This window comes from Nilaparvata lugens, chromosome 2, assembly GCF_014356525.2.
Source record: "Nilaparvata lugens isolate BPH chromosome 2, ASM1435652v1, whole genome shotgun sequence".
Lineage (NCBI taxonomy): Eukaryota > Metazoa > Arthropoda > Insecta > Hemiptera > Delphacidae > Nilaparvata > Nilaparvata lugens.
The window spans coordinates 50,812,730-50,835,414 of record NC_052505.1 but is presented as its reverse complement, the minus strand read 5'-3'; the positions used below and the strand labels follow the sequence as shown (position 1 = coordinate 50,835,414).

At 33.9% G+C, this 22,685-nt stretch overlaps 1 protein-coding gene across 10 annotated transcripts in view; it reads right to left on the bottom strand.

Annotated features, from left to right (window-relative positions):
- LOC111050980 (multiple C2 and transmembrane domain-containing protein) overlaps positions 1-22,685 on the bottom strand; it is a 300,854-nt gene that overhangs the window by 50,302 nt on the left and 227,867 nt on the right. For 8 of the 10 annotated variants that reach the window (XM_039421447.1, XM_039421455.1, XM_039421456.1 and 5 more), the window contains 3 exons: positions 3,114-3,262; positions 2,008-2,163; positions 747-933 (listed from right to left, as the gene is read on the bottom strand). In XM_039421447.1, the coding sequence (XP_039277381.1) occupies positions 747-933; positions 2,008-2,163; positions 3,114-3,262 (492 nt within the window). The remainder of the gene's footprint in view (positions 1-746; positions 934-2,007; positions 2,164-3,113; positions 3,263-22,685) is intronic. The other 2 variants (XM_039421450.1, XM_039421452.1) reach the window with 1 other exon arrangement.

Sequence of the window (22,685 nt, the reverse complement as noted above, 5' to 3'; positions counted from 1 at the left end):
CTTGAATATTTTTTGGCTTCCTTCGACAATATCGTTTCCTTCAGGGAGGAAAAGTTCGACTTGAGTAGTTTATGAATACGTGAATGGATATAGATGCCGTTTTTGCTTGTCGGGTACCGTACTCGTATCATTTGTCCAGCAAGGCAGTTTAATAATAAAAACTTCTATGTTCTTGAATGTGAATTGTGAGTTGTATTATTTTTCCAGAAATTGGGAATAATGTTATTAATTAAATTTATATGACTTAAAAATTATTTATAACTTGTATTCCGAAGCACACAATTCCAAAGCACCTTTTAATTGGAAATATAACACTGATTCAACTGGTGTATTTTTAAACGATTCATCCCTTAAACGGGTCCATAATACTAATAGTATAAAGTACAGTAGGCCTACCGCACACTGTAGGCTGTACAAAATCAGTATAGCATTATGTGTGAATACTTATTTGAGTTATTTAATTATTATTAGACAGCATCATTTAATGATATAAATAAAAATATAAATCTGAGTACCCTTTTTAAAACTATTTTGTCACGAAATTTTGGCTATATAATGCCATTATCAAGTTATCATAAGTCATTATTATTAAGTCAAGTTATTCAAGTCTTGATAAAGGCATTATAAAGCCGAAACATGTAGTGACAAAATAATTTTAAAAAGGGTACTAAGATTTATATTTTTATCTATATTCAAAAAGTGGCCCTAAAGAAAAAATACCATTTAATGATATTTAGATTACTAACATATCTATCTTCTACAATTTTTCTTTCTCTAGGATTCTCTTCGAACGTGGTGAGATCAGATATGGTTTCAGATGCTGTTGTACCGCTTATTGTCAATAAGAGGAATATTGCTCCAGCACCATCGTCTAGGTCCTGTTTTATCCTATGAGTCTTCTCTCGTTCTAGTTGGCTAAGATCTATTGCACACCTGAAACAAATAAATTTGATTAACTGAGGATTATTACATATATAAAAGAACATATAATTTTTGTAATAATTGGATTTTAAAGTTCTTTAAATAAGAAATTTCTTTGCAAAAAAAAAACAGTTGAATTGTGAATTAAACATAAATTAAATAAAAATACTAAGAAATTGTGAAATACCACAGATTTATTGATAGTTAGAAAGACCGGTTTCGTTACACCATTGTCATTCTCTGATAAACCAAAACTAAATACAAGAGCAGCAGAATTTATACTAGTAGGCGAGTACTGCTATTGGTCAAGGGCATGAACGCCTGCCATTGGCCCAGCTAGACAGTCTCCTCCCACTTAATGGTGTTACAAAATGGCGGCTTAAGCAACAGACTCGCCATGATAACAAAATTTAATTTCAGTACAAAATAAGAACCAAGGAAACAAATAAAAGATAGTAGAACAGATAATATCTGTTCTATATAGCTGTATTATGTAAATAGAAAAACTATTGACTAATGTATGCTTACAATGTTATGATAAAACTAAATTCGTAGTGTTGTGTTGGTTGAAATGAATCTGGTCATTTAAACTATATTGGGAATTGTCCTTAATTACTCTTGTTATTTCTAAAGCCTCTAGAATATTCAACTAATGTAGTAGCAGCAGTACTTGGACCTCCGAGGAAGAGTCTCAAAAGTCAAAACTCAGTAAGAGTAGAAGGCGAAGCGAGATATTGCGCCACCTACCCAGAACGGTTCTCCAACCTTCATGGTTCTTCCCAGCGTGATAAGAATTTCATAAACGTACTTTAAATCCGCTAACTCAGAGGCTCGCTTGATTACAAAGAAAAAATCCTCATTTTAGGAGCAAGTATTAGCCTACAGTTTATTTGATCCGTTCTGGATAAGAAAGGGCTCGCTACTTTCTCGGATCCTTATAGCTCCATGCTCCTTTTTGCTCCTTGGATCAAAAAAGCGCGCTCCTTCAGTGCGCCCAATAAGACAGTTCGGTAACCTAATCTAAAACTAGATTGAAGTTTCATACTGAAAAAGATTGGTTTGAAACTATTGCATTGCAATGATTACCTTCCCATGAAATCGTCTTTTGACCTATCCTTGTCCCAAACAGTGACCTCCAATTCTTGCGACTGGTCATCATACAAATGCAAATCGAATTGTTCTAACCAACTAGGATTCAATGTTTTGTAAGCGACTTTACTTTTGTACTTTTCATGTCCTAATCTGAAAAAGGAGAGGATTAGTTAGCTATATCAAAGTAGAAGAGTGATATCATTCAATTTCATTTAAGTAGAATAAAAGTGTATGATGTAGCTCAATTATTATTACCTACTGATGTTGTGGTATTCGGCCATGAAAAAATAAAACGATGAGAGATGGTCAATCATTATCTAAACAATGATTAACAGTAGCCTAATGATAATCTTGAAACAGGAACCTTCATGCTAATTATATTGATTGACGATATTTCTTATCTGTTTTATTCGAAAAGTGGATCAAAAACCAAGAGTTCTGATTTTTACGATTTTGAAAATTCACTTTGGATTATTTCGAGTCAATTGATGAAAGAAAATAGATTGTCACAGTCACAGGTGCTTGAGAATGAACAACTGTGAACTTGATTATTATTAGACCAATTGTACCTACTAAACAAGAAAAATGAATAGATGAGTAATGAGCGGATGGATACTTAGAAGTAAGTAGGATCAGATATCATAGATATTACTATAGTACTCCGTTTCTTGTAATTACTCATGGTATATTCCGTTTCTCTACGATAGCATGAAGGAAGTAGGTGGATGTGTATACCGAAGTATGGAGTTCATTTCCAGGAGATGAAATATCCTACAGGATAGCCTAATATGTCAAAATATACAGATCATTTTATTATAATCAATGAATGGGGCTATAAGATATCGTGCTCAAATCTTGCAATATTAAAATAAACGTTGATAATAGGATATTGCAAGACAATAATTGTCTTGCAATATATTCTAATAATTATTATTAGAATAAATATATAATACAAATTTGTAGTCTAATATTCTTGGCATATAGTTAATGAATAGTTTACAAATTTGAATATGAATAGCTTGGAACAAGTGAAAACTCAATGTAACAGATTGAATAAATGAAATAATGCTGAGAAAGAGTAGTCCTACTGCCTAGAGTACCTGAATTTAACATACGGATCACTGTATCCATCGATGTCCATTGGAAGAAGAGTTTTGCCCTCAACAAGTACTATAGTCACAACTGAGCTCCATATTTGGCTTTTCAGTCTCCGATTCATATCGGACATCTTGGCATTTCTCTGGAAGTACTGAAACAGAAAAAACAATCAAATTAATTTGTAATTGAATGAATAATTCCTCTGAATACTCAGGCAACATATCATTATGAATTGTCACTGATATTAATAGATTTTCAGTTCTCTAGACATATACTGTACACAATTTGGCAATAGAATCTCATTTCTTCACATAAGTTAAAAAGAGAGAATTGGTGTAGCATATCACATTCACATTGAAGACCTGGTTGGGGTACGCGACTAGGTGCCACCCCATGACTAGTTGGCACCTTTGGTCCAGTAGGTGTCAAGTAGTCGGGGGGACAACTTGACGGCAATGGGATATTTTTACGAGGGTACAATAGTACAAGTAGTCGCCTATGGCCAAAATGACCAGGTGTCAAGTAGTCGGGGTGACGTCAAGTTGTCCCCCCGACTACTTGACACTTACTGGACCAAAGGTGCCAACTAGTCATGACCGTAAACGACAACTTGACACCTTGCACCCTCGCGTCAGGGTGTCCCCTCGACTAGTTGACACCTCCTTAGAACCCTCTACATGACACCTTGCACGCTGATGACACCTTGCACGCTGGCGTCAAGTTGTCACCCCGACTACTTGTCACCTACAGAGCACCAGTTGCCACGACTTACACCCCCGCGGCGTAGGGAGGAGGGATCAAGCAATTTTTATTACTGGTTATGATGTAGAATTGAATTCTAAGCACTTTTGGTTCAGTAACATTTTCCCGTCGAACATTTTCCGTTCGGGAGATAATCGCCGTCTTTGCTATTTTTGGGACAAATTTTTTTGAGTTGGTTGAAAACAGAAAAAAATGAATAAAAAGCCCTTAAGATGACTGAACCAGATGTAGAACACAATTCTAAACACATTTTGTTCAGTTATATTTTCCCGTCAGACGCACCGTTTACGAGTAAATTGAGCCTAATGTTAGGACAGTCAAATTTTCATTCATCAATGATATGGCAGATGAAGCTATCAGTCTGGTTATCAACTGAGGTATTACATGGAGTCTGGTAATTAATATGAGGATAAATAATTATTTATACACACTTGCGCTCAGATCGCAATCAGCCCATAAGAAGGCCAATGAGAATCTTCAAGTTGTGTCTGTGTCTTCTACACTCACAGACACTGTTCAAACAAATTTTATGAGTATGATTATTAATAAGAGTAGCGTGTTGCCATATCTATCACTGCAAATATTGAAAGAAATAAATTATTTCTCGAATTCCTGGGCATATTATATGGGAGGCAATGAGAGTAAATATGAGATTAAGGATACAACTGGACAGGTATGACTCACGTCCACTTGTCCCCTAAAAACCGGGTTTTAAAGGGGACAAATAGTCGGGGTGTCAAGTAGTCGGGGTGGCACCTAGTCGCGTACCCAACAATATGGTACAGACACCAATCCAACTCTCTACCATCTGAGGAAGGGGTCAGCAGTGTGAGATAAATCCGAGTGTGATCGAAGACGGTATTTGATTAGAATTCCTTATACTTCCTATTGATTCGTAGTACTGCTTCAACTTAATTCTATGACCCTGTGTTTCAGTCAATTCGATTTCAGTAATAAATTATGTTGAACCATTTAATAGTCTGGGCGCAAATGTCATTCCGTGGTCATTTTTGATTAACAGCCGTGGAAGATGTCTCAATTTCTTCGTTAGGTCTGATAGAGTTTTAGTTTTACTTTTAAAGAATAAAGAGTTGACGAGGGAAACTCACAAAGAAAACGATTTTACATACCGACTGCGTTTTAATCACCATCACAGTGCTGCCACCATAGTTGTTCAAATACATGAATAATTTTGACATTACAATAGAAATAATACAAAATATAGTTTTACATGAATTATTATATTCCAACACTCCTCCTTAATGTCAAAATGTTTTAACAAAAAATCAGTTTACATCTAAATTGTTATTTCTTAAATGATAATAAAGATTTTAATCAGAATTACTTGTTAGAAAGTCATCACTTGCATTACTTGTTTTACATAGTCACCAACATATCTTCAAACTTCAAAAATTTGTTACTCAATAATGGTTTAGTAAATATGTCAGCTAGCTGTTTTTCTGAACAACAATATTTTATTCCAAACATGCCATTATGAAATTGTTCGCTTACAAAATGGTACCTGACATCAATGTGTTTACTTTTCCTGTTCATTTGACCTGATTTAATTAGCTTGATAGCACTTTGATTGTCCACATTAAGTACTGTATTTATAGTTTTGTTAGTCAATTCTGAAAGAATAGTCTTCAAATATTTTAATGCTTTACAACACTCTGCAGCAGAAATATACTCAGCTTCTGCTGTGGATAAGGCAATAATTGGTTGCTTTCTAGAGCTCCAAATAATTGGTGCTCCTCCCAACAATATAACATACCCACTTGTGCTTTTTCTATCATTTAGATCACCAGCATAATCTGAATCACAGTATGCTTCAACTTTCAATACATTTGACTTACAACTGGGAAAAAATAAACCAACATCTTTTGATCCATTTAGATATCTTAGGGTTTATAAAGAATGTAGCCGAGACAAGTTTTAGCTGGCAAGTCGTGCTTTATTCAGATCACACAGATACACACAATACAATAAGATATAGATGGCACTACTTCATGTAGGCGGCAAAAAACAAATTTCTCCAACACTCCTCCTTGATTTAATTTTTTTATTATCAAAAGAAAAAAGTAGAATCATCAGATTATACATCAAATATATGGAATGAATACAAAAAACAAACAAAATCACACAATAATATTCATACCATTTCTCATTTTGGAAAATTTCTCATATGACAGAGCTTTAGTTAGAATGTCACTCAGATTTTCTTCACTTTTTACATACTTAATATCATTAATATACCTTTACATACAACATCTTTAATCAAATGAGCCTTTATATCGATATGCTAACTCCTTTTACTATTCTCAAAATTTTTAGTCATCTGTATGGCAGCTCGATTATCAATAGATAAATAAGTTTTACATTCATTGTAACCTTAGTCATTAGCAATGCCTTTCAAATTAATTAATTCTGTGGCTGTACTTGCAGCAGCCAAATATTCAGCTTCTGCAGTTGACAGAGCAACACAATTTTGTTTTCTTGAAAACCATGATACAGGATTTCCAGCAAATAAAACTACACAACCACTGGTACTTTTCCTATCAAGTTTATCTCCTGCCCAATCTGCATCACTATAACCCTGCAATAATTCAGATGAATTAGAATGAAGAGTGAGACTATAATCCTGTGTTTCTTTCAGATATCTTAAAATCCTTTTCCCTGCTTTCCATACTTTTTCACTCGGTTTTTCAGTAAATCTACTTGAGTAACTAACACTAAATGCAATGTCAGGTCTTGTACTAGTTGCAATGTACATGAGGCTTCCAATTAATTCACGAAAAGGAACATCAATTATCTCATCATTATTTGACAGATTCAAATCTTTTTCCATAGGAGTTTTCATACCTTTACAATCAAGCATCTGAAATTTGTTGAGTACTTTCTTTATGAATTTTGTTTGAGACAGTTTCAAACCATTAACGCTCCTCCTGAATTCTATGCCTAGAAATTGTGATATTTCCCCCATATGTTTAGCATTGAATTTTTCTTGCAAATTTATAATTACATTTTCGGAATTACCAGCAATCAAAATGTCGTCAACATAAACTAACATATTTACATCATCAGCAATATACAAACAATAATCATAATCAGAACGTTTGAAACCAAGTTTATTAGCAAAGTTATTAAATTCATCATTCCAACATTTGGGCGATTCCCTGAGTCCATACAGTGCTCTATTCAATTTCAAGACTTTACTTTTGTCATAATTTATTAGTTCCTCCTGGTGGCAGAATATAAACTTCAGTATTGAGTTTTCCATTCAGAAAAGCAGATGGAATATCCATTTGAATGATCTTTTGTTTTCTTAATAATGCTACATTTAAAAACATCCTAATACAACTCATTTTAGCAACAGGAGCATAAATATTATTTCCCTTATCCTCAACTTGAAATCCCTTAGCTACTAATCTGGCCTTTCTAATCCCATTATCCTTATTCCTAAAAACCCATTTCGTTTCTATGACTTTCTTTCCTTCTGGCAATTCTACTGGTGTCCAAGTATTCAACTTTTGTAATCCATCAATTTCTTTATCAATTGCTTCTTTCCATTCTTTCTGTTTGATTGCTTCTGTGAACGTCATAGGTACTTCATCTGACTCTACATACAAAGCAATCACTTCATTACACTCAGTTAAATACCGATTTGGTTTTCTTAAGAGTTCTCTCGGTCTTAGATTCAGATTATTTTCTTCCACTTCTTCCTCACAATCTTGTTGATTCACATTAGAATTTTTATCATTTATGTGATTTCCAGTACACAAGTCTTCTTCATTATTCTCCGTTTGTTCTTGATTTCTGTTTACATCATCATTACATAGTTCTCTCTCATAATCTTGTAATGCCCTTTCTCGATTTCTTTCTACATTTTCAGTACATGATTCTTTCTCACTATTTTGTGAAATTTGTTCTCGATATAAATCAATACTTACTTTTGAATCAAAATTGTCACTTTCAGGGGATTTATTTTCATTGAAAAGTGCATCTCTAGTAACTACTATTGATTTACTTACAATGTCCATTAACCTGTAATTATTTGAGTTCCCATCATAGCCTACTAGAATCATTTTCTTTGATTTAGAATCCAGTTTCTTTCTTCTACAATCCAGTGTCAATGCATAGGCTTCTGAACCAAATATTTTTAAGTGTTTCAATGACGGTTTTTTACCTGTCCATACCTCAAAAGGAGTAGAGTTTGGTGTTTGACATGTCCCTGATCTATTCAATATGTATATACTTGTATTTACAGCTTTTGCCCACAGATTCTTAGGCAAATTTCTAGACAATAACATACACCGAGTCATTTCCATAATTGTTCTATTATCCCTTTCAACCCTGGCATTTTGCTGTGGAGTATACCTAGCTGTTCTTTCAATTTCAATACCATTTGCATGCAAATAATTTTCGAACATTTCATTGACATATTCTGTTCCATTCTCTGTATGCAAATACTTGGGTGTACGACCATACATGTTCTTTATTTTATTTACATAAGTCTTGAAAGCATCAAACGCATCAGATTTATGCTTAATGAAAAATACAACTCTGTACCCTGAACAATCATCTTTGAAGCAAATAAAGTCACTAAAAATTCGCTCAGTGAGATCTGGGACATATGTAACATTTTTAAGTATACACTGTTCTGAGTTTACAACTCCTGAAGCTAATGCTACCATACTTTGATCTTTCTTGGCAACAGATATCGTTTGTTTACATGTTTTTACATTATCTAAAATACTGACATCATTAGTCATGTGGTTTGGTGAACAACCACTATCTATAGTTACATCTGGTAACACCTAATATTATTGCTGACGCTGTATTCCATTGTAATGCTCGATCATAGTACTTTTAGTCAGTCTACTGCCAAACTTCACCGAGAGCTCTCTTTTTCGATGTATATTTTATAATTATGTGTTTGAAAATAAAGTTTTCTTTTTAAAAAGGTGTTTGGTTACCCCAGAACTATAACTGGCGCCCGAACTACCTTCCTTACGTTTTTTCGAGGTTGTTCATTTAACAACAAGTTTTTCTCGATTCGCGATCTTTAATTTCGACTTCGTGAAAAATCCGGAAAACCAGTGAGTGAGGTGAACCCTTCAAGACAAGTTCTCTGCGTACCACACCTGCGACCTTCGAAGTTCAACCTGGCAGACAACGAAGACTCCTTCCACAAATTTGAGACGGAAGTAAAACTACCATCAACTGTAAGTACAGATGCGAACATTTTCTTCACTTCATCTTCTACACTCATTCGACCGTCAAAATTAGACCCTGTGATCATGTCAACCAAATCTATCCCGAAATATTTGCTGGACTATATTCCAAAATTCGATGGAACTTCCAATAAAATTCCAAAATTTATCAAATCTCTCCAAGACATTTTCAATCTGTATTGTAACGATAAAATTGAACAATCACAACGCGAAGAAAATCATTGGCTGTTATTTACTGCCGCCCTCCACAGTTTGGAAGGTGCTGCAGATAATGTTGTACAAAATTGCGAGTGTTCCAACTTAGCTGAACTTATTGAACTTTTAACGAAAAGCTTCTCTGATAAACGCACGGTCCCTGACCTAATAGCCGAAATTGCTGTAATGAAATCATTCCAATACGAACACCCCCTCGACTTCCTACAAAGACTCAGTGAAAAACGCACCAGAGTGGTGACCCGCTATAAACTTGATGGTGTAACCGGGGATCTCCTGAAAAATCTTCTCGAACAACTCGATACAACTCTTGTCCGCACGCTCATTCACGGTGTTCATCCAACACTCGGAGCTCATCTTCAGGTATACAAACTCAAGAACTTGGACGACGCCCGCGATACCCTGCGCAGTGATTGTAGCATTGTTTTGAAACAATTAAAATGTGCAGAGCCCGTAAGTGACAAAAGTGCAGTGAGTGAAAAGCAAATCAATTCTCAGTTCCAACCGCGGAATTTCTTTCAACCACAACCAGTGTTCAATCAATTCCGACAATTCTCTCCTCGGAATTTCCGCCAGCAACACTTCAATCAGAATCGGTTCCAGCAACCCTTCACTACTCAGAATCGGTTCCAACAACCTCATCAAATCCATTTTCAACAGCCTCAACATTCTAATTTCCAACAAAGTGTAGTTCCCTCTACCTCTACTTTTCAGCAGTCGCAATTCAAAATTTCCAACCGAAATCTTTCAATAACAATTCTCGTAACTTTTCAAACGGAGCACGAAACATTCAACAGTCTCACAACTGGGACTCGCAGAATACTGTCTCCATGCGTACTGCTTCTACTAATAGAAATGCTAACAATTCGGCAAGAAACAATCCTTTCCAGGATCTTCACTATCTCGATGAATCAAATGATGATATCAATCAAGTAAATGCATCCACTCGTATTCAATTGTTGCAATCGCAACTCAACAATCTAACATCAGCTGTGAATGAAATGGCAGATCATTTTTTAGGGTGTGGCCCCAATCCGGTGGAAACCCCCCCATAGAGCTTGAATTGAATATTATTGATAAATCGCTACCCTATTTTGTCGATGATGTAAACAGAAAATGGCTTGTTGACACTGGATCGATGATGAATTATGTACATCCTGCAATTGTACCGCCAACTGTAACTAGATATAAGGAAAAATTTGTTGTAAAAACCCCGGCTGGTACAAGTGGTGGACATGAGTATATATTTTTTGGTCCATCCACATTATTTCCGAATCTTTCTAGAATTAAGATGTATATATATGATTTTTCCGACAGGTACGATATTCTTTTAGGTAATGAAACAATGCAACAACTCAAGCCCATGTAAATTATGAGACTAATACGTTAGATTATGGCAACGTATCAAAACCGTTATTATCTGTAATTAATTCTAGTAGAAAACAAATTGAATTGAAACCTGGATTTAATGTAATAACTATCCCAGTTAGGTCTATTCCCACTGTAGGACAGGGATTACTTAAACCTATAAATAATTCTAACTATTGTATTGAAGAAGGTATAGTTGATATTGTTAATGGTGAATGTACTTGTATAGCTTTCTCTCATGAACTCATGACCATCAGTCCTGAACCCATGGAAATGAGGAAGTAGAAACGATTCTTGACTCGCATAATGACTCAATGACCACACGTCCTGAAAATTTTGCATTGATAAAGAAATTGATCCATGAAACTTTACGAACTGACCACATGAATGACGAAGAAAAAAGAGAGATATACGATTTAATTATCAAATTCCCTGCGATAATAAAGCTTGATAATATTCCTCTTGGTTCAACAAACTTATTAAAACATAAGATCAATACTGTAGATGACAATCCTGTGTACACACGAAACTATAGGTACCCCAAATATTCAAGAAAGACGTACAAATCGAAATTGATAAACTGCTGCAAAATAAAATCATTCAACCCTCCAACTCTCCATACAATTCCCCAATATGGGTTGTTCCAAAAAAACTAGATGCTTCAGGAAAAAAGAAAATAAGAATGGTGATAGACTACAGGAAACTTAATGACAAGACGATAGCTGATAAATATCCTTTACCAAACATTGAAGATCTTTTCGGTAAAATTGGGAGAGCCACTTATTTCTCCACAATAGATTTGTACTCAGGTTTCCATCAAATCGAAATGGACCCAGAATCTGTTCCTAAAACTGCTTTTTCAACGGAAGATGGTCACTACGAGTTTCTTAGGCTCCCTTTCGGGCTGAAAAATGCACCCCCATTCTTTCAAAGAAATATGAATATATTGTTTGCTAAAATGCCGAATGTATTAGTATATATGGATGATATAATAGTATTCTCTGACAATTTGGAAGAACATTTGAAACATTTAAAATCTGTTTTCAAGAAACTACAAAATCACAATCTCAAAATACAGCTTGACAAAACCGAATTTTTCAAAAGAGAATTGTTATACCTTGGCCACATTGTTTCAGAACGCGGTATTCAACCCAACCCAGCCAAATTGCAGGCCATAAAGGATTTTAAAATACCAAAAACCGAAAAACAAATCAAACAATTCTTAGGGTTAACAGGCTACTATAGGAAAATGATACAGAACTATGCAAAAATCGCAAAACCTCTGACTCAGGCATTGAAAAAGGATGTAAAGATCGATATTAATAATACAGAATATGTAAATGCATTTGAGAAATTGAAAACAATGTTACAGAACAGTCCAATATTACAACTCCCTGATTTCTCTAAACAGTTCATTGTCACGACTGACGCGAGCAATTATGCTATAGGAGGGGTATTATCCCAAGTTTTTGAAGGAAAAGATCTACCAGTAGCGTATGCTTCGCGAACTTTGAATAAACATGAGATCAATCTCTCCACCATAGAAAAAGAGTTATTGGCTATTGTCTGGTGCTGTAAATATTTCAGACCTTATTTATACGGACGGAAGTTTCTCATTCAAACTGATCACAAGCCTCTCCAGTGGCTTCATAGCATCAAAGAACCGAACTCGAAACTCATTAGATGGAAACTATTATTAGAGGAATTTGATTTTGATATTATTTACATAAATGGGAAGACCAATTACGTAGCGGACGCTCTGTCTCGTCCTAATAATGTTAACATGATGGAAAATGAGGAAGATGATTTTTTAGGCTTTGAAGATGGCTTTCGCGGGTTTGCGAATATTGCTACTGACCCCCACGAAACTGGTCTAGAAGATGGCTTTCACGGTTTTGATAATAGTGCTCACGACCCTGATCATGAATTCGATGATATTAACGTGGACGAATTGCTGCGATTCAATACTCGTACCGAAGCTCCCTCCATAGACGTTAGTTCCCTTGATGAAATTCTCCAACAAATAGATAACCCGCCGAAGGAACTGATAATGATGATATTATAGGTATTGATAATAGAAATGACGGCGTTGTAAATAATGATGCTAATGAAAACATTGTGCGTGATATTGATTATGAAAATGTTGTAAATAATAATGAAAATGGTAATGAACGTGAAGATGATAATAACAGTTTAGCCACAATACACTCTCAAGAGAGTTCAAACGAGCAAGTAACTATTGCTGATGACGATAAGATTCTGAATGTAGAACATAACCAATTAGTACTTGAACGAGGTGACCAACCCCCTCGCTTGATTAAGATTTTTGATAAAAATAGATTGATTATTTATTTTAGGAATGCTAATGATTACGATGACATGAAGGACAAATGTATAGAGTATTTGAAACCGAATACAAAGTATGGAGTTTTCTGCTCGCGTGCCGGAGCCCTATACGATGAGTATGAACGGATTTTTAACAATTTCAAGAACGTACTGCTAGAGACTTTTGATTCGATCAAACTTAAACGGTATAAAAGAATGAACTTAGATGTGACACAAAATGATGAACAAAAACAGGTAATCTCTAATTATCATGAGGGTAAAACATTCCACCGTGGTATCAATGAATCTTATAATCAAATACGACGTAAATATTACTGGCCATCAATGCTACAGGATGTGACTGGTTACATTAATAAATGTGCTGTTTGCTTAAAGGTTAAATATGACAGGAGACCCGTTCGAGTTGACTATAAAATCACACCAACTCCTGAAACACCGTTCGAAAAAATACAGATTGATTGCTTCCAATATGACAAAATAAAGTTTTTAACGATGACTGACTGTTTTTCCAAACGGCTTACGGTCCATCCAATAAAAAGTTTGAACCAAGTCGATATCCAAGAATGCTTAAACGACTATTTCTCTGCTTTCCCCATACCCAAAATTGTACAAATGGACAACGGACGTGAATTTGACAATGCAGGCCTACGTGATTTCCTGAGACTTTATGGCATTGAACCATATTACGTTACTCCCGGACACCCAGACTCGCAAGGTTTGGTAGAAAGGACTCATTCTACACTTATTGAAATTCTGAATGCCATTCAACTTGAAAATAAAACCAACACTACTGAAACTAATATGAAATTAGCGGTAATTGCCTTCAATAATACTCTAAACTCTACCTTGAAAATGTCTCCTATGGAAATAACATATGGAATATCGAATAACCCTTTTGTAAACGGAATAACAGAGAGATTAGTAACTGAACAACTGTCCCAACAGTATCTTGAAAGAGTCAACCTAGTGCATAAAATGATTAAGAATAAAATTGAAGAAGAAAAACAAAAACGTACTGAGAAATTGAATGTTAATCGTGAGAAGAATGTTGAAATTGAAAACGAGCCACACATAAAATCGACATTTAATAAGAAAACAAAACCGAAATTCATCAAAGTAAATTACGATACAACACAGCAATTAGCTAGGAATCCTAAAGCTATCCAAAAACGCCCTTTCAAATTGCACCCTAATAGAATGAAACGGCCTAAAAAACCGGTGAAGGGTAAGAAAAAGGATTTATTTGTTACAGGACGTGATGGTACTGCCCCTAATTCTCCTGTTGCTGGCCCCAGCAACGTCTTATAAGATGGTAGATTTGAGCAGAACATCTGGTATTGCTCCAATCAAGATACAGAATTCTCATATAATTAATGAAACTTTTACCTATGTTCATAATATTAATACTAGTTATTTACGTTTAGAATTAAGTAATATTGAAACATTTGTTGATTTTCTCGCTAAAAGGAATAATATTGATAAGAGTCGCTTAAGTATTATGAAATTGAATTTGAAATACACTAAGAATAAATTGAATGAGATTCAATCAGTTAATTATAGGCAGAAAAGAGGTCTTTTTAATGGTTTAGGATCCGCGATTTCGTGGATCACTGGGAACATGGATGCTGATGATAAGGAAAGATATGACAAAATTTTGCAGACAGTCCAATCTAATGAATATCATCTTAGTAACAATGTAGACAAGCAATTTGCTGTAAATCAGAAATTATTAACGAATTCAATAATGAGATGAAAGTAATCAGAGCGAATAATCTAAAAATCAGCAATTACTTTAATTCTTTGTTCAATGAATCCAACCGAATGGAAATGAATCAGCAATCCTCTTTGTTATTCGACTCGCTCCTGCTTCTGAATAATAAAATATCTGACATTGTAACTAGTCTCGAATTTTGTAAATTGAAAATACTGCATTCTTCTATTATTTCTCATGATGATCTTTTTCTCCTACAAAAAAACTCAAATGTCAGCTTTATTTCAAATAAAATTAGTGTGTTATGGAAACTAAGCAAAGTACATTGTGGAATATTTAAAGACCATATTTCATATTTTGTGGACGTACCACTATTGTCAACTGTTTATGAAACGTTTTTTCTATTGTCTTATCCTGTCATTGTCGGTAACGAAATTTTAACAACTATTGCACATCCTTCTTTTGTTCTTCGAAATGACAAATTATTTTCTGGAAATTGTGAACTCATTTATGATTATTATTGTAGTACAGTAAGCGAACTTAATGATATATGTATTGAGCAATTATTAAATGATAGGAATCTAGACGGATGTAGTAAGGTAGTTTTGAAAGACGGAGATTCTTTCATAAAATATGTAGAAATAGTTGATAGTTTTATATTATTTAATTTTAGTACATGTATGGTTCTGAATACTGATGTGAACAAGAATATTACTCTTTTTCTTAATAAGAAAACGCAATTGTTGAAAATTAATAGCTCAGAAACACTGATTGGTTACTACAAACCAAATATATTTTGGGAAAACGAAATTGTACTTCCAACTGAATTTGTAGTAAAAAAACGACTATCCAACTCAACTTTGATCAAGTACATACTGCTAATATAAATTTTCAAAAACTTGATGTTCTAGATGAGTTACCTCTGACCGATAATCGAAACCTATGTATTATTCTTTTGCTTATTTTTACTGTAATTTTATTGATTGTTATAATATTTCTCAAACGGCTGTTTATCTGGCACAAACTTTGTAACCTAATGTGTTGTAAATCTGAAGTTGAAAATGATACTGTACAGCGTGAACCAGAACAAATATGCCCCAGACTACCATGTACTTAGTTTATAATACTTAAAATATAATATATGTTTTTTATCTCTTTGAAGCTGAGGGCAGCTTCACTCTTAGGGGGGAGGAGTTACATCTGGTAACACCTAATATTATTGCTGACGCTGTATTCCATTGTAATGCTCGATCATAGTACTTTTAGTCAGTCTACTGCCAAACTTCACCGAGAGCACTTCTCTCTTTTTCGATGTATATTTTATAATTATGTGTTTGAAAATAAAGTTTTCTTTTTAAAAAGGTGTTTGGTTACCCCAGAACTATAACTTATGATAAATACTTTATTGGAGACATCCTGACCCTCAGTTGCTTTAAGGCTATGACTTATTGAACTATTTACTTGAGTTAGAAAATATGTTTTACTTTGAGCCTTATTACGAAAGTAACAGTCTTTTTCATTGTGATTAGTTTTTTTACAGATTTTACATGACTTGTTATCACTAGACCTATTGTTTTTCAAAAAACAATCCTTTTCATAATGATTTGACTTTTTGCAATAAGTACAAAATTTTTGTTTAGACCTGTTATTCGGGCAGTTATTACAAATGTGTCCATATTTATTACAGGAGTAGCATTTTGTTGTCTTACTATTGGAAGTAGAAGCCTTGATCTTACCTCGTTCTTGTCTTACTGTTTCAAACGCCAGAGATTCGCTCTCACCTGACCATTTAATTTCTTTTTGGAGAAGTCTAGCCTTTAGATTATCCAAAGTCTTTTCCGTGTTTACTGTAGAATCCCGCGCACTTGAAAAATGTTTATACTGTTCTGGGAGTACACTCAGTATTTTAGTAATCACCATTGTTTCATCGATTTTCTGGTCAAGTCTGTTCAATTTGTATGCAATGTTTTGAATGTATGTTAGGTTACCCATCATGTCTTTATCTGTAGAGAACTTGCATGTAGGCTATAAAAGTCTTGAAGAAGAGCACATTTTTGTTGAGTTGTGTCACATTTAAATAAATTTTTCAATGTGTCATACATTTCCTTGGCACTATTACACGATATAATATGTATTTTTACATCATTGTCCAGCGTCATCAAGATGTAATGTTGAGCTTTTGCGTCTTTGTTTTTGAAAATCTTAATCTTATCAGCACTTTCACCCTGTTGTTCTGAAGTTTCAGTTCCATATACCACATCCATCAGATCTTTAGCTTTAAGTAATATTTTAATTTCAAATTCCCACATAGTGAATGAATCTGCATCCTTCAGCTTATGCACATAATTTTCCCCGTCCATCGTCGCCATTTTGAGGTTACCTTTTACTATTATTTTAAGAGAAAAACCAATAATCACTTTTCATGTTCTACTTGTTTTAAGATTAAACTTTTTACTTGTTTTTACGTTTTTGGCCATTATCTTGGCCCATAACCTGATAAAGTTTTAGTTTCACTTTTAAAGAATAAAGAGTTGACGAGGGAAACTCACAAAGAAAACGATTTTACATACCGACTGCGTTTCAATCACCATGACAGTGCTGCCACCATAGTTGTTCAAACACATAAATAATTTTGACATTACAATAGAAATAATACAAAATATAGTTTTACATGAATTATTATATTCCAACAAGGTCTAGCATAATAAGAATCGTGATGATAAGTCGAAATCACAGGCAAACACCTAGGAAACAAGATGGCCGCCAAAATTTTCAGGGTTTTGCTATATCACTTGTATTTCAATAACAATCCAAGATATTCAACCGTTTTTCTAGACGAAAATATTTTAGAAACCTTCTTCTACAATTTTTGATTCATGAAATTTTTCTCTAAAACGCATATTTTTTTAGTTATAACCTTCACAAGCCCAAAAAACTTTTTTCCTAATTTTTTTCAAATTTCATTCCAATATAACGTTTTTTGTGCAAGAGATACAGAGAAATTTTAAGACTATGAAATTTAAAGCGTTTTTTACTTTCCTTGCCCTATTACCATAGGTAAGGAAAGTATTGCTTTCCAAAAAAAATTAAGGAACACTAATTTCATGTTTTCTGTACGTTTCATTACTTTCCTTGCCCTATTACCATAGGTAAGAGGAGTATTGCTTTCCGAAAAAAGAAAGGTACCTACCCAAATTTCCAAATTTCTATACGTTTCAAGGTCCCCTAAGTCCAAAAAAGTGGTTTTTGGGTATTGGTCTGTATGTGTGTGTGTGTGTGTGTGGTGTGTTGTGTGTGTGTGGTGTGTGTGTGTGTGTGTGTGTGTGTGTGTGTGTGTGTGTGTGTGTGTTGTGTGTGTGTGTGTGTGTGTTGGTGTGTGTGTGTGTGTGTGTGTGTATGAGTGTATGTGCGTCTGTGTATAAGATACCTCATCTCCCAATAAACGGAATGACTTGAAATTTGGAACTTAAGGTCCTTACACGATAAGGATCTGACACGAACATTTTCCATCAAATGCAATTCAAGATGGCGGCTAAAATGACGAAAATGATGTCAAAAACAGGGTTTTTCGCGATTTTCTCGAAAACGGCTCCAACGATTTTGATCAAATTCATACCTAGAAAAGTCATTGATAAGCTCTATCAACTGCCACAATTCTCATATCTGTAAAAATTTCAGGAGCACTGCACCATCTATGCAAAGTTTGGTTTTAGATTTCCAATTATCAGGCTTCAGATACAATTTGAACAAAAAAATTCGATAAAAATCACTACAATTAATGTTCAGTAACTTTTTCACCTAAAATTGAAAATAAGCTCGAAATTCGAGAAAATAAGGTTAGTCAATTGCAAACTGTTGGCAACTGTTGATTCTATTAAATCATTCACTATGAAGAGATAGCAGATCTCGTGTATATCTAGCATTATTGTCCTGTCACCAGCTGGCTCAGATCTTAGAAAAGTGGACTTGAGATGCGCGGGAACACTAGCATCAGTTGATAAATTTTCATAACGACAAGGAAAGTTGTGTGAGTGCACTACACCAGATTTTTCAACTTTGGAACGATATATCTTCATGCGCTGTACGTCGAAAAATGAGTTCTCCAGCGCCCTCCAAAGAAAACCCTGTATGCTTTTTGGTGCGTTTTTCCATATGCAAGAGGTAACAAGCTACAACTATAAAATCGATTTTTTCATGACTACTCTAAGATAGAGACTTGCAAATGGTCATACTCTCTTTGTTACTAAAAGATGAATAAGAATAATATTGATGATGGAAACAACAAAGATATTCCACATCATTGAAAACTACAGGATGGCAGTCATTATTGACAGAAATGTTTATATCGCTTGTTATTCAGTTATTGTGAGAGATATCGGATTGGTTTTACCACCAAAGTGTTTAGAATTAACCAAACAATGATGTAAGAGAGAATTTCTTTATTTCGATTACTCTTTCCATTATTTATTCAACTTCAAAAACTTGAAACATACATTTTTCGGGGACAATATTTCCCTTTCCACTCTGTATATGTATTCGCAGTAGACAAACACTAGTATTATTGGCACAGTGTTGAAGAATATTTCCAAAGCTTGAAAATGACATCTGGTTGGAGGCTGTAAGTCCATATTTTACGGCTGTAGCGTCATTGGAAAAAGAGTAAAAAGTACTGTTTGCAGCGGAAAACACGCTTTTTCCACTAAATGCCAATCCCAACAATTAGAAAACCGTGTAACTCATGATTCCTTGAAGGTACAGACTTGGGAATGGTATCAATCTCTTTATAATGATGTGTAGAAAGAGATTATCCATGACGGCAATCTCAAAAATGTTTGTCAACATGAAAAAAACAAGATGGCGGCAAAAATATGTTGATTTTCAAGAAATAGTCTGTAATTCTGATAATGTCTAGGATATTGGATCAAATATTATTTTGATTAGATTTGAATATTATTCAACTGTCAGGGTTTGAGTTCGGCCGTCAGTGGAATTTAGATAAAAAAAATTATCTTAGGAGCTTTGAGCTTCTGGTAATTCTTTTATATAATACTGATATTAAAAAATATTAAATGAGCATATAGAATAAATTAAATATTGATAAATACTAATTCTGTGAATATTTAAACATTCAGTTCTCATCAATGTTCTCAATAAGACTTTCCCTTATTTTTAATTAATTAGTTGCACAAGTAATTCTAGATCAAGCTTGATTTTTAATAATGACCCTCGACAAGCTAGTTTTTTTTCATATTCATAAACTCGTAGCACTGAGGATCCTCTAAATATTCTGATGGTACATTTTGTTACCAATAAAAACTTCATTAATTGAAATGAATTACTAGGTCTCAGACAGAAAAACAAAAATATCTGTCACCAATGGTGTTATCAGTCGAAGATATAGATAAGATGATAACGACTAGAAAGGCTAAGATTATGGCTAACAGTTTGAAATGAAAATCAATTTCTCAATTAATTAATAAAATAAAAATATACTGTGTGAATTTGAGGTTAGGTTCTATATAAACAACGCTTGTCAGCAATATTAATAATGATCAAGCTGAACATATACAATTTAATCATATACTCGCAAGCAAAATAATTGCATCTAGGTAGCATTTGTTAAGACGAGGACAAGAGGGTTTTGTAACTTATAGCATGCAAAATGAAGGATATTATAAAAATTTGTAATTGTTGTAGAATGCATGAAACAATATAATTAATATAAAATAAAAGTTAAAGATAGAAATATTCAGTTTTAATATAGTAATATGCTCTTGTACTATGGACTAATTGACAGTTTTAAATTGCATCATCACAGATTATTTGAAATCCACCAGAAGGAAAAGATATTCAAATTTTATGCAAATTTAGAGTCGGAAGTATCGTCAAAAGAAAATAAGGGAAGACCAATTGCCCACTTGCTTGCCAGAGACCGACCAAGACGCCCACCAATACAAGAGCAATAGACTGATTCCCTTATAAAAATTAAATTTTATTTATTGCCAAAGTTTAAGTATCAAAGACTTTTAATAAGTGATAAACCTAACTCAGTGAAGTTGCTCTATGACATGAGTTATCAATTTAAATATCCCCATTGGAGAAGACGACAGCAGCTCACCAGAAAGGCATAGGACATGCGAGGTGAATCCATGCTACATCTTTAAAATTGTAAAAAAAATCTTCGCACGTGAGTTATTCAAACATAATTTATTGAGAGGGCCCTCAGTGCTACAAATTGATAGAATTTTCATGAAGCTAGCTTGTCGAAGGTATTACTTGAAAATCAAGCTTTATATTCAAAATTAATTGTGCAAGTAGTATAAATAAGGGAGAGGTCATATCTAGAATGCATATGAGAACTGAATGTTCAATTATATATCACTATTTGAAATTATTAAATATGCTCAGTCAATTGTATATAAATATCAGTATTATTAGCATAATAAGAATTATAGAAGCTCAAAGTTAACAAGATGAATTATTGATCTAACTTCCACTGATGGCCGAACTTCTACCCTGAGATTTTTATATTTGGAACATCGAATATTATTGGAATATTGAATTATAAAATTCTAATTTGATAAGCAGAAGCGAGTTGAATAATTGAGCTATAAAAATCTGTAAAATGTATGCTGATATAAAAATCATGAAAGATATTGATTGATGCTATTAAGCAGAACAAGAGTTTTAATTGAGGGATCTGTGATATTTTTCTTGTGTATTTTCTCATATTGTGTTTGCATTATTTGTCTCATATATTATTCTTTGCTCGTTGATTTTATTGTGATTTTATATTTATTGATTGAATGGTGTTCTTTTCATTTTTAATCCTGTCTTTATGCATGGCCAATCTTGTACTAGTATTTTTTTATTTATCATTATTGACAAATTGAAAGAATTATCAATCAACTGTATTCTTCATCGAATGAGTTGGATAAATCAGCAATATACAGTACCGATCATTAAATCTTCAGAAATAATACGTTCTTAAGATTTTTTTAAATGGTTCAACCCATTCACTGAAATCAAACAGACTGAGATACTAGGTCATATCAAGTCAAAGCAGTATTACAGCCTCTTCAACATCTATAATTGCAGAGCCAGTCAATGCAGCGGTAAAGATTGCCAATTGACAAAGCAGCAGCAGTTTGCAGTAACTGATGGCAGAATTTGGTACAATCTCCTCGAAGAGCTGGTAAGAATCATATGGTATTTTTATTTCAGCAGGTGTCAAGATATCAAAAATATTCAAATATCTCATGCTCTACCGACAGACTGCCAGCTGGGCATATGTAACCCCAAAAGGACGTTACAATATTTACAACTCACGAAGATTTCTTCCACGGCTAGTACTCAAGTTTGTCTTTTTCTGGCCGTGCTACAAATGAATGTAGGTATATGTTTTTGTAATCTTGTAGTTTATTGAGAAAGTTTTCATTGTGACTTTCGATGCAAATAGAATTAGAATTTTAAATAGAATAATCAACAAACTCCTAACCAAAAAAGATCTCTGTGCTCTGTTCTAATCGGAATGTATGTGACTCCATATACAGCTGATAGAAGGTGCGAACCAAACTGGCCAAGCATACAACATTGGAACACACACGTGGCAAGCTCACGCTCCTGATCAATGCAAATTTAATTCGATCAGCTGATTGAAAAGATTATTTCAAGCTTTCCAATGATGAAAAAATATTTTAGAATAGCAAGTGTCAATTTTCTCAGTTCCATATGGCGTTCACATTCTCATGTTCATAACCTTACTTAATAGGATCCTTCTTCATCCTTTGAAATGTTTAGAGACAAAATATCTCAAAATCCGTTCTTAGTGCGCATCTAGCATGTTTGAAGAATATTTGTGCAAATTTTTAAGTCTGTAGGCCAATTATTTTGAGCTGTAGTGTGATTTTACATCAAAATTTTCAAAAAATGCCCTCTCC